The sequence below is a fragment of the Berghia stephanieae genome, chromosome 7 (genome assembly GCF_034508935.2).
Source record: "Berghia stephanieae isolate SIO BIC M18660-M18661 chromosome 7, UCSD_Bste_1.3, whole genome shotgun sequence".
NCBI classification, from domain to species: Eukaryota; Metazoa; Mollusca; class Gastropoda; order Nudibranchia; family Aeolidiidae; genus Berghia; species Berghia stephanieae.
This window is the reverse complement of record NC_088366.1, coordinates 44,963,493-44,980,992: the sequence shown is the minus strand read 5'-3', so window position 1 is coordinate 44,980,992 and position 17,500 is coordinate 44,963,493. Positions and strand designations below refer to the sequence as shown.

The following is a 17,500-nucleotide window of genomic DNA, read 5'->3' as shown; positions in this document are numbered from 1 at the left end:
CAATAATAATAATAACAACAACAACAACAAAAACATCAACAACAACAACGCCTTTACACTTCCCGTAGATTGCATTAAAAATGAAACAACGCTGTAGGAGTGGGAAAATACCGTTTTGAGAGGATGGGCCACATAGTAGTATGTATTGCAAAATACCTGTCCAATTAATATTATTTGTAATCCTGGCGAACCCTTCCGCCTCCTTCTCGATTATAATTCTATTGCTTGTTCTATTTTCTTAACATTCTGTATTGGTATCTATGCCCACCCATACTATCAGTATCTCAGTCTCTTCTCTTATCTCTACAAATTTGAATCGTGCTTCAGCGTTTGTATGTACGGCTTTGTGGTCTTGTGGTATGACACTCGCTTTCGAATCGGAAGGTCCTGGGATCGAGCCTCGCGCTCGGCGCATAGTTGAGTCCTTGGAAAAGGCTCTTTACTCACTTTCTCTCACCGTACTCAGGTGTAAAATGAGTACCTTGCCGTTAACATTGTTGTCTTTGTCCGAAAAAATTGTAATATCGCCTAACAGGCGGCATGTCCCGTCCTACATGTTAAATGTTGCTAATGACCAGGGACCCCTTGTAAAGCGCTTTGAGCACATTTAGTGGATATTGCGCTATATAAAGCTCAATGCTATTATTTTATTTTTATGTAAACATAGGTAGATCCTACTACTACTATCAAATTTTGTTCTTTCCATAAGATTCCTGTTTGAGTTTTGGTTCAGTGCCAGTTCGTGCATGCACGCTGCCTTTTTGCTTCCAAGTCATCTTTCAGTCCTTTTCTTGCCTTAACCTATCATTTTTGCAACTCGTGTCGGGTCTTGTTAAATCATGTGTATCGGATCTTTGAATTTATATCTGTGGTTTATTTTTGTTGTTTTATTTTGTTTTGTTTTGTATTCGTTTGTTTGTTGGGGTATTTTTCTTTTCGTTTTTTTTTTTTTTCGGGGTGAGGGGGCGGGGGGGGGGGGGGGGTTGATGTTATATCAACCTTTCTACTCATGCTGGGTCTTATAATATGTAGATATGTCATCTATTGGAACTGAGATTTTAAATTGATCGGTGACTCACCTCTTTATCCTGTATTATGTTGAAGTGGGCCACATACAAAAAATATGACTTTGAAGACTAAATTATGAAATATTATTTGAATACATAATATGCCCAATTAAAAAGCATAACGTCTATTTTCTTAAAATGCTTAGCTCTGATATTTTGTGATTCAAACGTAGCTTTGATCAAACTAACCACAATACCCTTTTTAAGTATTCTGGTAGAAAATTTACCCGTGGAGACAAATACAAAGTTTTTATAACACATTTTTATAGAATTATTCGGCAAAATTATTTTAATTGTAAGGACAGTAAATACATGGACCAGTGAACATTATAACTAAAGACTCCAAACCTATAAATAATATCCAAAATGCAATCGACAGGGAGCTACTCGTACATAGCTTGAAATATGAATTTGATGAATAGGGTTTTAGATTGATATATTGTTGATTGCTTACGATGTAAATGAAGATCAGAGTTACGATATTAGATCTTGGAATTTTTGACCTGAACCGCTCTTCCTCTTCCTCTTCTTTTTTTCCCACTTCACAGGGTATTAAAAGGCATTTGACCTAGGCAAACCTTATAATGATATGTTATGTTGTTGTTGTTGTTGTTGTTGTTGTTGTTGTTATTGTTTTTGTTGTTTATTATTATTAATTATTATTATTATATTATTATTATTATTATATTATTATTATTATTATTATTTATTATTATTATTATTATTATTATTATTATTATTATTATTATTATTATTATTATTATTATTATTATTATTATTATTATTATTATTATATTTATTATTATTATATTATTATTATTATTATTATTATTATATATTATTATTATTATTATTATTATTATTATTATTATTATTATTATTATTATTATTATTATTATTATTATTATTATTATTATTATTATTATTATTATTATTATTATATTTTATTATTATTATATTATTATTATTATTATTTTATTATTATTATTATTATTTATTATTTATTATTTATTATTATATTATTGTGTTGTTTCACGTTTCCAATGGTTTACTTTTATTCATGTTTTTTTTTTTTTATACCTGTATATCTATCTATCTATTCATCTATCTATCTCTGCACGTAACATCTTTTCCCTTAATACAAACAAACAAAAAAGAAAAAAGATAACAAATACAATACACAAATTGTAAACAAAATAATTCCAGTTTAAAAAAAGAAGATAAAAACAAACAACAACAAAAACTAAATTAAAAAAAAAACCAACAGGCTTTAAACCAGGACCCCAAAACAACCAAATTTGGGATTACGAAATACTGTTGTAATTCAAGGATTGACCAGGCCATAATAATAAGAATAAGATTCGACTGATAAAATTGGCCTGGAGCAGTTCAACGGCGCGGTCACGGCCAATGAGATTGTGATGAGTCATTAGACAGATACACAATTAATTACCTTAAACAGCCGTGTGAAAATTTAAACGAAGGCTATAAATTCCGTAAGCAGACATAAAAGAAAGTTAATTTATGTTGAAAAATAATTTTGAGGTGAATAGTGAGGAGGTAAACATTGGAGTTCTTTTTAAAGTGGTTCGTGGGTTTGAAGGCTGTGTTAGAAGGGAAAGTGGTGTTGGTGCTGGTGGTGGTGATGGGGAGGTGATAGTAGTAGTAGCAGTTGTTGTTGTTGTTGTTGTTGTTGTTGTTGTTGTTGTTGTTGTTGTATGTAAGTAAGTAAGTAAGTACGTAATTAAAAGCAGAAGTAGCAACAAACACTGAACGCTGAAATATCGAGGATGGAGAAATGAAAAGAGCTCCAAATTTAATATCATGTTTGAATGACTATATTATGAAAGTGACAAATCTGGGCGCAGGCACTGATGCAAAATAAACATCTGAAAAGGAGTGTATGGAACAATGCCAGACAATGCGGAAATAAAAGACTAAAAAGAAAAAAACGAAGAAGAAGAAGAAGAAGAAGAAGAAGAAGAAGAAGAAGAAGAAACGAAACAAAACAACAAAACAAATTAGCCTTTGAATACGGACCGGTTACAGCACTCTGATTATGCGGACGATATTTTCTTGTTTAGGTCTTTTTTTTTCTTTCTGATTTGTCTGACGCTGTTTCCTACGGAATTGGAAGGGAAGGGAAGTGTTTTTTAGCAAGTAACCAATTTAGCAACACCGTTTGTAATTTTCAGAAGACTCGGAAGTTCATTATGCGCTCTGACGGAAGGGGGAAAAAACCAACAAAACCAGACGACGCACTGTGAGATAAACATAAACTAAAATAGTCCTTCAGAGCCATTTGCCCCACAGTGCAGGGACTTATCCCGGCGTGAATCAGACAATAGCGATTGCATTCTACCCTTTGAGTATGAAGCTAGTCTATCGCAAAGTACTTCCCGACAGATCTAACAGACCCAATTACCGAGATACAGCTCGTAGCCATCGTTAACTTATAGCCTGACGCTGACCAAGAAAAAAGAACGTCTTAAAGTCTTTGGCCACAATAGAAAACAAATCGTGAGTTGTATCCAATAGTTCAACCAATGGAATCATTTGTTTCCTTGAGCACTACTAACAACTCATTAGGAGATGCAAAAGCCTAGAAAATTACGTCAAGCTGTAAGTCCTAGCGGGTTTAGTGTCAGGCTATAAGTTAACGATGGCTAGCACTGCTGAGTGTGGACAGAGGGGAGGGGGGGGGGGGTCAGAATTTTTTTAACTCCAAAATACTCACAACATCCGCCAGCCAAATTAATCAAACCAACACACAAAATGCATATAACCTTTAACATTTATAGTCTGACTGATATAATTTAGTGAGAACTAATCACCAAAATGTATGCCTAAAAACAATAACAAAGAGATGAGTGACGTCAATTTTGTTCCTTCTATAAATTCTTTTTTTTTTAGGGCGACTGAACCATCCCTGCATTAAATCGTTTCAAACGGTACACATCTACAAAAACATCTAGAGAGAAACTTACCAATGGAGGATACAAAGAGGTCGTCTCCGGAGGTAAGGGGACATAATTCTGAGTCGGTGCCGGACCATACCCAGGTAAAGATGGGTACGCATTGGCTGTAGGTGGAGGGTCGGGGAGAGAGAGTCTGGGGTAAGGCAACATCCCCGTGGTGGGGTACTGGCAGGAACAGATGGTATGCCCTGTGTGTGGATGTGTCAGAGGTGTTCCCTTCTCGCAACAAGGGGCGGCGTTCATGGAAGGTGGAGAGGCGGACGAGGAGGGCGTGGAGGAAGACGATGGAAGAAGCTGTGGACGAGAAAAGGAAAACATTTATATATATATATATTATATATATATATATATATATATATATATATATATATATATATTATATAGATATAGATATATATATATATATATATATATTATATATATATATATATATATATATATATATATATATATTTCAGTTGCTTTTAACTATCTCCTTACCGATCTTTTTCAGTATTTTCCCAGAAATGGCAGGCTTACCCAGCAAAATAATTGCCTTTTTAAACTCAAACAATCTCTCTACAAAACAACTTTCTGTTCTAGATAATTAATTAAACAAAGATCATCCATCAAAGTTTGTGATTTGCAAAAGAAATCTGAATAAGAAAATGTGTTGTAACAAATGTGACGACTTTACTGTCGGTGGTAAGGAGAGGGTTAAGCTTAGAAATAATTTCTTTTTTTTTTTCGGCTGTACGGTCTTGTGGTGTGGTGTGGATCGGAAGGCTCTGGGTTCGAGCCTCGCTCGGCGCATGGTTGAGTCCTTGGAAAAAGGCTCTTTACCCACATTCTCTCATCATACTCAGGTGTAAAATGATTACCTGGTCGTTAGAGCCTTTTCTCTGTCAGAAGAATTGTATTATCGCCTAAATGCTGCTGTTGGTCAGGGACCCCTTGTATAGCGCTTTGAGCACGTTTAGTGGATATTGCACGATATAAAAGCTCAAGTGTTTGGGGGGTTTTCTTCACATTCAGAAAAACAAAAACTGCTCGCGCCCGGTATTTTGAAAGAGGGAAGGTGGGAAGGGGGGGGGGGGTGGAAGCGAGTTTGTTATTGGAAAAGGCATTGCACTCAAAATATTCCACCCAGAGGTCCAGCGTTCGAACCCAATTGTCGACATCTTCTTTGACCCTTGAGCAAAAAGAAAAAAATGTTGCCATTATTGCTCACTTTGCTGATTCAAAAAGAAAAAAAAAAGAATATAGGACGGAATCTTAACTCTCTCCTTACCAGCCATCTACTTGTTACGTATTGTTGTTGGTCAAGGACCATTTGTAAAGCGCTTTTAGCACATTTGGTGGATATTGTGGCTATTGCTCGAAAAAAATGTTCACTTATTTGGGGTATAGATAGAATGCGCTTGGCCAAGGAGTTCACAACATTGCCATCCGGAAGTATAACGGACCAACACACAAACTCTGTGTAACCATGAACTTTTATAGTCTTGTTAATATAGTTTAGTGAGAACAACTCACAAACGCGGATGGCAAAAACAATAACAAAGGCCTGAGTGACGTCATCTGCATACTATCTATATTTTTTTTTTAATGTATTATTCTGAGAGATGCAATCGTCATTGATTCTGTCCATTCGTGGTGTCCAACCAATAGATAGTGTGCGCTTGGCTAAGAAGCTCACAACATTGCCTTCCGGAAGTATAACGGACCAACACACAAATTATGTGTAACCATGAACTTTTATAGTCTAGTTAATACAGACGCGGATGGCAAAAACAATAACAAAGGCCTGAGTGACGTCATCTTCGAACTATCTATAGATAGTATAAGATCTGTCACTCAGATCTTTGTTATTGGTTTTTGACACCCGCGTTCATGAATAATTCTCACTAAGCTGTATAGATAGAATGCGCCTGGCTAAAGCTCACAACATTGCCATCCGGAAGTATAACAGACCAACACACAAACCTATGTGTAACCTTAAACGTTTATAGTCTGGTTAATACAGTTTAGTGAGAATTACTCATAAACGCGGATGGCAAAAAACAATATTAAAGACCTGAGTGACGTCAACTTCGAACTATCTATAAGAAGCCGGCTATCAATGAGGATAACTCACATGTAGACAAGTGAATGAAACTCACGAATCCCATCATAAAAGGGTTTAACAAATAACACTGAGATATGAATCCTGTATAATCGTAGCCATCGTTATGTCACTTTACGCAGGCCACGGTGTAATGCAATTATTATAACGTCATGAGTTCAAGAGATTGAATCAAGGGCAAATAATACATTCACTCAATACGCATTGCAAAGTTTATCATTTAAAATAATGTTCTCTTATTCTTAGTCATTATACGATTTAATCATCATTGTTGATGGGGGAGGAAGAAAGGGGTGGAGGGTTAGAGGGCATATGAGGTCAAGGATGGCATGTGTGACGTCACACACTTGATAATGGCGGCCGTATCATGACATCGACGCCTGCCAGCGTCCCTAACAACCCTTCAAGGGGAGATAATTACCAACCTGGCGTCCCGGCGACATGGACATACGACTTCCGGAATCTACTTAAGGGGAATTAACTCAAACTGCGTTAGGAATTAAAATGGAGAGGGGTCGACATGATGATAAGTGGGTTGAAATTTGGAAACTTTGAAATCTGTGTGGCGTTACAACGATTAAATGCTTTTATTTTCCCCTTCATTGTCAAAAACAAACAAACAAAAAACGAAAACAAACAATCAAAACAAATACGTTTATTTTTCTATGGATTCAACTCATCCCAAAACCACCAAAAAGTCTTAAAGCGGAGATTCTTAGTTTCAAGATTTTTTGACAAGTTGAGGGCTATCTAAATCTACTCGTATTGATGCTACACATTTAAGTAAAATACTGACAAAATCTAGTCGAAACGAAAGAGAAATGTGATATATTAGGGTATATCTAAATATATATATATATATATATATATATATATATATATATATATATATATATATCTTTTTTTTAAGTGGAAAATATTGGAAAATATTGGGAACTGGAGTAAGAGAATATCAGAAGATACGTGTGTATGTGTGTGTGTATGTGTTTGTGTGTGTGTGAGTGTATGCGTGTGTGTGAGTGTGTATGTGTGTGAGTGTGTGCGTGTGTGTGAGTGTGTATGTGTGTGAGTGTGTGCGTGTGTGTGAGTGTGTGTGTGTCTGTGTTTGAAATAGTACCAGGCAAAGCAGAAAGAAAAAAATACATGGAAAAAAATATTCCAAAAAAAACTCTGCCTGCTTCCTTGCAATGTCTTATTATTCTACCCAGAGTTTTAAAAAAAACGCATGAAAGCTAAAATCCGAATCATAAATATTATAGATAGAATGAAGCTGGCGTCACTCAAGTCCTTATTATTGGTTTTTTTGTTTTTTTTCTTTTTTGTTTTTTTGCCATCCGCGTTTATGAGTAATTATCACTAAACTGCATTAACCAGATTATTAGCGGAAGAGTAGCGTCCCTTGATTGACGTCACCTTACAGAGAGAACGTCAACATGGTTTTGCGCATGCGTCTCTCTCGTCCTCGCTTTCGGTGAAGTGTCTCATGCCGCTTTCATCGGAAGCGAGGACGAGAGACGCATGCGCAAAACCATATTGACGTTTTCTCTCTAATAACTTCTCCGCCGGTGACTTCCAATCAAGGGACGCTACTCTTCCGCTAATCTCATTCCCTATAAACGTGTAAGGTTACACAGAGAGTTGTGTGTTGATTCGTTATACTTCCAGATGGCAATGTTGTGAGCTTCTTAGCCAAGCGCATACTATATATTATAGAGATGGAAAACTTCTGAAGTGCCAATAGATAGTATGCGCTTGGATAAGAAGCTCACAACATTGCCATCCGGATAATACATTTAACTCATAAACGCGGTTGGCAAAAAAAAAACAAAAACAAATTAAAAACAAAAAAAAAAAACAATAACAAAGACCTGAATTACGTCAGCTTCATTCTATCTATAGATTAGACTGACCTGAGAACAAAATAAAAAAAATAAAACAGGAAAGGAGATAAAAATATCTTGTGGACAAAGTTGAACATTGTTCACACATTTATTTTACATTTTAAAAAGTTATTTCAATAATAACTGCCTGACCCTACGCGGAGACGAAAATTAAAATGTGTTGTAAAATTGTTCTTTTTTCATTAAACTGATGAAAATCTAACCATCTTCTCGATCTGTAAAACAACAATATTGATAGTTTTTGCTAGTCTGGAGAAGCTTTACAACATAAAACCAGTGACTGGTACAGCAACATATTATCTCAACCGAAAGGACTGTTGTTGATTTCATTATGATAATAATAATGATGATGATAATGATGATGATGATGATGATGATGATGATGATGATGATGATGATAATGATTAATGATAAAAATAATAATAATAATAATAATAATAATAATAATGATGATGATGATGATGATGATGATGATGATGATGATGATGATGATGATGATGATGATAATAATAATAATGATAATAGTAATAATAATAATAATAATAATGATAATAATAATATTGATGATGATGATGATGATGATGATGATGATGATGATGATGATGATGATGATGATGATGATGATGATGATGATGATGATGATGAATACTGCTAATAGTAATAATATTTCTGTTTATCGAATCGCTACAAAACGACTTTTGGTCACAATTACAACCTCATATCTTCATCCTGAAGGACTTGTGTTGATTTAAAGAGCGGATTTGAAGGAGTCAAGGAGATTTGTGTACCTTGATACGATAAGACAATATGATTCAATAGTCGTGACGTCACTTCCTTCCTAATGACGCACGGTAACTTAGTAACACTGGCTCTAAACTATCAGAACAATGGCGGACGCCCTTATGAAATATTTCCCGACGAGCATAAAACTGTATCCAGAGGAGAAAATCATTATAAATCTGATCATGTTTTGACTTTTACACATTCTGATCACAAGACATATGAAAGGTTCTAGCCAGCTTGAAGAATAAAAAGTAATGATTTTCTTTGTTTAGAACCAAGATGGCCGCCGTTGCCAGGCGGCGTGACATCAGACTACTGAATCCAATTACAACCTCATATCTTCATCCTGAAGGACTTGTGTTGATTTAAAGAGCGGATTTGAAGGAGTCCAGAAGATTTGTGTCCCTTGATACGATAAGACAATTGTTTACGATACAATCCAATACCCATGATAATGATCGATAAGATACAAGAAGGCCAAAATTGAGTGATGCTATCCTTTCCCCATTCACGATTTAAAGGTGTCCAGTTATTCCACTCATATGCCCATAAACTGAAGGGTCATTTGTATGTATCAAAGTGACGAATTAAGGAGCAGGCACTGGTTTCAGATGTTTAAAAAATCTGAAAAGTTGTTTATGAAACAGTGCTAGACAAAAACAGAGAGAAAAATGTGTGGAATGAAAAAATATTTGTCTGTTTGTGTGTTTAATTTAGTTATTTATCAATTTATTTATTTATCTGTTAAACTTTACATTGTCATGTGGATATTATACGATTCTTACGATATGTATATATATATATAATCTATATATTATATATATATATATATATATATATATATATATATATATATATATAGATAGATAGATAGATGGATAGATAGATAGATAGATAGATAGATAGATAGATACTTCGAAGATGACGTCACTCAGGTCTTTGATATTGTTTTTTGCCATCCGCGTTTATGAGTAGTTCTCACTAAACTGTTTTAACCTGACTATAAACGTTCATGGTTACACACAGTTCTGTGTGTTGGTCCATTACACTTCCGGATGGCAATGTTATGAGCTTCTTAGCCAAGCGCATACTATATATATATATATATATATATATATATATATATATATAAGATTAATCAAATTCGTCACGACATAATACCGTTTAGAGACGATGGGTCACAGACCACACCACTTATAAAGAATAATAGTCCACAACACTATGATACCAGCCTTGTAGGTCATAATAATACGGGCGATTGTTATATTCACATAGTCACTGCATAATATAATATTGAAACTGATAGCACATGTATCATTCACTCAATAATAATAATATGTGATTAAATACCATTTTATGTCGTCACCAAAAGGCTGAATCAACTATAAGCACTAATTTATTCCACAGAATCCGTCTACGTCATTCATTTATTCAAACACGAAGTAAATAATACAAAAATAAAAAATGCAGGTTATTGTCTATCTATATATTCATTTCCTTATCTTAAAAAAACACGAACTATCTTGCAGAATTCACGGATATTTTCGGATTTATATAATATTATAAAAGCCAGGACTTTCCTCTCCATTGATAAAAATACATTATCTTTTTTTTTTCATTGCAAATTATATTTTTTATTGTTTTATAATAATTGATTAATGAATGATAAGTCCAATTCATCTACCACCAACAGCCACCACCTAATCCTCCCTACCCCCTCCCCCCCCCCCCTCTACCCAACACTCCTCCAACAAACTCCAATCATTATTCCTCCCTCCCTTCCGCAACCCCCCCCCCCCGCACCCCCCCCCCCCCCCACTCCATCCTGCGGACCTCCTTCATTTCTTCTATACTAATATTGATGATTAATGAATGAAAAGTCCCAATTCATCTACTACCTATAACCACGACCCACTCCCCCCCCCCCCCCCCCACCTACCTACCCATCACCCCTTCACCAAACTCCGATCATTATCCTCCCTCAACTCTCCCTTCCTGCCTCCCCTCCTACTCCATCCCTCCACCCCCACCCCCTCCTCCCACCCCTATTTCCATCCATTGCCACATCCCACACAATTATATTAAATGATATTATTTTATCAATCAGCTGATCCAATTGAACAGACCTGTCGTCAAAAGAAGATAATCTCTGCCGACTCGCCGATACCGCCAACTTCAAAGGAATCGGATAAAACAAAATGATATCTATTTTTAATTATTTTTTGGGGGGGAGGGGGGGGGGGTGAGGGTCTGTTATTTCAGATTCTCTTTATCATAATCTATTTTTTTTTAATTGATAAGACTAGTCGGTGATAAGAAATCAAAGCATTATTTAGTGAGATTTAAGGTAGTGGGAAAGGAGGCGATAAGGAATGCTACGTGGATAAAAAATGAAATCTAGTTGGTTTTTTTTAATATTACTAAAATATAGCTTTTATATAGCACAAGATCCACTAAACGTGCTCAAAGCGATTTACAAAGGGGCCCTGGTCAACAACGCTTAGCATGACGCCTGTTAGGCGATATTACAAATATTCTTTTCGGACAAAGACAACGCTGTTAACGGCCAGGTACTCATTTTGAAACCTGAGTACTAGTGCCGCGCTGAAGACCGGTCTGGACCGGCGGTCCCACGGTCTTTTAGCTGTGAACCGAAGACCGGTCCCATAGGGGAAGACCGGCGGCGGTCCTCACTTCTTATCACCTTTCAACTAGTGCGGGGCGGTCCTTGGCAAGCTTAAGGACCACGGTCCTACGGTCTCGCGCCATAGCCTACTACTTCCCCAGCGATTCGTTGCTTCGGTTGCCTATCTCCCACCAATCACCACTCATCCCACTTAATTAATCGCACCCACCCCCCTTTGCCATACACTAAACGACATAGACGACCATACAGGCAGACGACCACCAACCTCCACTCCGCAAACCGCCCTTTCGTGTGTGAGATGGGGGGAACAGGAGGCGCACGCCTTGGACGATTCCATTATACGGGGTAAATTTTAAAATTTACTACACCATAATGATCGCAATGACAATGATCTATGGTAAAGGCATGACCCTCTTCTCTAATGGGTTATTGTTTGAAATGTATGTGACTACTAAAGATGTGTGTGTTTGGTGTGTGTGTGTGTGTGTGTGTGTGTGTGTGTCGAACCTAGCAAGTAGCAAATCCAATTTTTTGTTTTCTTTTGTCCATCTCTTGTCACCACTCCTTTCTATCGCAGTGTTGTCATTTAAAATAATACAATAATATTAAAATTTCGTTTGGTGTTTTTACTAATCAAATAATATGAGTTTCATTAGTTTCTTCCTTCCAAAAAAACCAGTTATAACGTCTGAATTTTAAAAAAGTCCAATAGAATATTTGGGGACCCCGATAGCTCAGTTGATAGAGCACTCTCTTTATACGCAAAGGGCCAGAGATCGATCCGGGTGCAGTCGAGTTTTTTCTGAATCCCTGTCTACTCAGCAATGAATGGGTAGCTGAGTTTGTTAGATCTGGCAAAAAGTCACCATCGACCCCTCTTATTACCTCATCCACCCCCTCTTATTATAACTTCACGTCTCTCTCTTACTCTTCAATGCTCGCTGCCCTCTAATGTGTGTGTGGGGGGGGGGGGAGGGGGGGGGGGGTAGGAGTTGCGTGTGTGTATCAACGCCACGAACAACTCGATCAACGCCTTGGGCGATGCCATTATCTCCGTTAATGGGGATAAATTTCAAATTTTATTAAATTATCGAAGTAACAATGAAGTACGGTGAGCAAATAAAGAAGGCATCACCCCTCTTCTCTAATTAGGTTACAATTTGAAATGAGTGTGACTACTCCGTGTGTTTTACTCCTGTAGACCACGGTTTTCATCGTGTAGCGGTCTTTAACGGTTCAAGAATGAACGATCCCACGGTCTCAAAGGTCAAACCGGTTCGAATTTCCAACAGTCTCTCAGGAATGGTCAATGTCGAAAAGGACCGGTCCTAGGACCGGTCCTTGCGGTCTTCATTTCCCAAGGACCGTAGGACCGTGGTCCTTAAGCTTGCCAAGGACCGCCCCGCACTACTGAATACGGTGAGAGAAGAAGAGCAAAGAGCCTTTTCCAATGACTCAACTATGCGTCGAGCGAGGCTCGAACCCCGGACCTTCCGATTTGAAAGCGAGTGTCACATTCACGAGACCACATAGCCGCATATAGCATTTTGAGAGACCGATGATTGCTCAATCAAGTAATAAATAAAAAATAAAAATAAAATCCCCTTTATTCATCCCATAGGGGAAATTTGTCTCTGGGGTCTATTTCCAAGGGAAGACTGGATTAACCTAGGCGTCAGCCGCGGTGCAACGCCGCAATATGAGCTAAGGCGAGGTGACTTGCTCAAGGCCACACAGCGCGGCCGCTGATCGAACTCGGTACCTTTCGGGTACGAAGCAAAGACCGTACCGCTGGGCCACGTCGTCATAGAGGGCGTTTATTGGACAATAAACGAACCAGTTGGGTTAGAAACCGATTGGAATTCGAAAACTGCGCTACCTACAGCAGTAATAGGGAAGAGAAGTCGTGACGTCACACCATCTACTTTGCCGATTCCAAAATCATTGGAAGTGTGTATATTATGTAACCAGTCCTTCAGAGGACTAATAATGAATAGATTACATATCAAACTATAAGATGGCATAACTATTAATTTAGTATAGGCAGATTCTTAATTATGTGACGTAAAAGAGCGAGGTTAGAAGATCTTTATTTACTACCAGCATACATTAATATATAGACTAGAAAATAAGATGCTATCACTCTGAAACCAGAAGTTCATTACACAACGTATGTATACGGGCCTCCGGATTAGTGGTTTTACACTTCTTATGAGATTGGAACAAGCTTGTTTTATTACATCACATTTTTATTTCCTATTGGATTCAAGCGCATATGAAGTTCGAAAACGTGTCTACATAAAGCAGTAATAGGCTTCAATAGTCGTGACGTCACTTACCTCATAATGACGCATAGTAACTTAGTAACTGGTTCTAAACTATCGGAAAGATGGCGGACGGCTTTATGAAATACTTCTAAGACGAGCATAAAAGTGTATCCAGAGGAGAAAAGCAATATAAATCTGATCATGTTTTGACTTTTATACATTCTAATCACATACTATTGAATAGAAAAACGGTAGTTGAGCAGTGCCCTGAAAAAAATATAAAAACTCACACATGTTTACAAATTTTGTCCAGAAACCTCGTCCTTATTAATGTATTTGTTTTGCGATATTTACTCTGACAATTTTAACTATTTTACGGTGTTGAAATTATTCATATAAAGCACAACTGTAGCTGTGAAACGAATATACATCATATTCATATTTTCATTATCTATCTGTTTTACTGTGTGAATTATCTAACGTCTGTACTAAAAATGTCCTTTTTGGGGTGCAATAAATTTTATTATATATTATTATTATTATTATTATTATTATTATTATATTATTATTATTATTATTATTATTATTATTATTATTATTATTATTATTATTATTATTATTATTATTATTATTATTATTATTATTATTATTATTATTATATTATTATTATTATTATTATTATTATTATTATTATTATTATTATCATCATCATCATCATTATTATTATTATTATTATTATTATTATTATTATTATTATTATTATCATTATTATTATTATTATTATTATTATTATTATTATTATTATTATTATTATTATTATTATTATTATCATTATATTATTATTATTATTATTATTATTATTATTATTATTATTATTATTTATTATTATTATTATTATTATTATTATTATTATTATTATTATTTTGTGCGGCTATGGGATCTAGTGGTATGACACTCTCTTTCGGGTCAGAAGGTCCTTAGTTCGAGTCTCGGTCGGTGAAAAGTTGCTCACACTCTCTCCCCATACTCAGGTGCTTTGAGCACGTTTAGGGGATATTGCCTTTATGAAAGCTCACGTTTTTATTATTGTTATAATCATTATTATTATTATTATTATTATTATTATTATTATTATTATTATTATTATTATTATTATTATTATTATTATTATTATTATTATTATTATTTATTATTATTATTATTATTATTTATTATTACTATTATTATTATTATTATTATTATTATTATTATTATTATTATTATTATTATCGTTGTTAAACGGGGTCCCATTCAAACTGACGTAATACCACTTTGAGAAGATGGGTCACACTTATAATAACGCCCTATATATTATTATGTTTATGGTTACTGTTCGCTTAGGACCTCCTGTAAAATGCTTTGAGCGCATTTAGTGGATATTACTCCATAGAATGGCTTAGGGGGTTGTCTTTGTTTTTGTGTTTTTTTGGGGGGGGGGGGGGGAGATGTAGTTGTTTATTAATTGGGGGGGGGGGGGGTTGTTTTGTTTTGTTTTGGTTCGGTTTAGTTTTGTTTGTGTGTTTGTTTGTTTTTTGGTCGTTTTTTCCCCTGATAAGTCGGGTTCGCACACTAAAGTGTCTATCAGTTATACCCATCCCTCGAGTGTTGATGGTGTGTCACTTAAATCAATGGCTAGTTTGTCATCAAATCCGAAACCAATCAATCAATTCAATAATAATCAATCGATAAATCACTGGACTGATTAATTAGACCAATTACCGACAGTGTGTATACGTGTGTTGGGAGTGTGTAGTCGTAGTGTTGGTTTGGGACAAGAGAAAGGTGTGGTTGAGGGCTGTGCTTGTTTAGAATGAAATAGATGGTGTGAGTTTGTTGTGGTTTTTCGTTTCACTCTCTCTCTCTCTCTCTCTCTCTCTCTCTCTCTCTCTCTCTCTCTCACACACACACACACACAGACATACACTACCGATATATATATCTATCTATCTATCCATCAATCCGTCTATCAATCTCTGTGTGTGTGTGTGTGGGGGGGGGGGGTGTGCGATATCTCACCACCATCGCCATCGCAATGCATCACCATTATCTCCACAACCACCACCACCACCACCACTACCACCACGAAACGACGACCACATCATGACTACCACGACCATTACCGCATCACCATAACCAACACTATTACAACAATCACCTTAATCACCATCATCACCACCACCACCACCATCACCACCACCACTATTACAACCACCACCATCATCATCACCACCACCACCACCACCAATCTTCAACAATTATTCTCACCACCAGCAGCACACAAACTCTCCTATACCTATAAATAACCATGACATATGCTGTACCCCTTATCGAGGGCTAATCATCCAGCCATCGATGTGTCAGTATTCAAAGAGGACAGGTCAAAGTCATTCATTGATAACTGCCTTGTTCCAATCAATGTCGATCAGCACTTGAAAGCCAATCAATCGATAACAATTATAGATTGTCATTAGATGATCAGACGAACACCAAGTCCCCGATAACCCTCAACAAAGGGTAAGATTCTTGTCTTCTCGCTGGCGATTCGAGTCTCCGCCAAGGCGACTTTTTAAAAAAAGATGGCGATGAGCTTTTTAAAAAAAGTGAGCTTTTATATAGCACAATATCTACTAATTGTGCTCATAGTGCTTTACAAAGGGTCCCTGTCTAATAGCAACACATAACATGTAGAATGAGACATGACGCCATGTTATACGATATTGCAACTGTTAACGCCAGGTACTCATTTTATACCCGAGTACGAGAGTAGAGAATGTGAGTAAAGAGCCTTTTCCAAGGACTCACTTATGCGCTGAGCGAGGCTCGAACCCAGGACCTTCCGATCCGAAAGCGAGTATCATACCACAAGACCACATTGCCGATGGTGAATTGTTGTGTTATTTTGGCGCAAAGTGAAGTCATTGTAAAGGGAAGATTTCTCACCACACTCAGGTGTAAAATGAGTAATTGGCCGGTAACAGCATTGTCTCTGTCGGACAAAACAATGTAATTTCGTCTAAAAGGCGTATTCCTTGAGCTCTAATAACGACAACTCACTAGACGCTGCACAAGCCTTAAAAATGACGTCAAATTATAAGTCCAAGATGGTTCTAGAAGTTAACAATGGCTACGCTGATACTGAACAAAAAATGACGTTAAGTCTTTGGCCACAAACGGAAACAGATCGTGAGTTGTATTCAACAGTTCAGCCAATGGAATCACTTGTTTCCTTGAGCTCTACTAACGACAACTCACTAGACGGTGCAAAAACCTAGAAAATGTCGTCAAACTATAAGTCCTAGTGGGTTCTAGTGTCAGGCTTTAAGTTAACGCTGGCTACGATTCGAGTCTCGTCCATGGCGAGTTTTTTTAAAAAAGAGCAGATGTTGAACCGTTGCCAAACTCTGGTTTATGTACGGCGCAAAGTTGAGGCCTTGAAAAAGGCCCTGTATTCACATTTTCTACACTCAGTTGTAAAATGGGTACCTGACTGGAGCGCCATGTTTCGTCCTACGAGTTAAATGTTGCTGTTGGCTTTCGCCCTTGTAAAGATAACATAAATTGAATCTATTGCTTAAAAAGATATGAAAGAGTCCCTATCACTCAGTTGGTAGAGCACTCGCTTCACAAGCAAAGGGGTCGGTATCCATCCTGGGTGCACACATTTGTAAAGCGCATTGAGCATATTAAGTAAATATTGCACTATAAAACATCTCA

General features: G+C 36.5%; 1 protein-coding gene across 3 annotated transcripts in view; it reads right to left on the bottom strand.

Annotated features, from left to right (window-relative positions):
* The window catches only part of LOC144977339 (uncharacterized), a 111,221-nt gene that overhangs the window by 50,788 nt on the left and 42,933 nt on the right, over window positions 1-17,500 (bottom strand). For all 3 annotated transcript variants that reach the window (XM_078922429.1, XM_078922430.1, XM_078922431.1), the window contains one exon: window positions 4,055-4,339. In XM_078922429.1, the coding sequence (XP_078778555.1) occupies window positions 4,055-4,339 (285 nt within the window). The remainder of the gene's footprint in view (window positions 1-4,054; window positions 4,340-17,500) is intronic.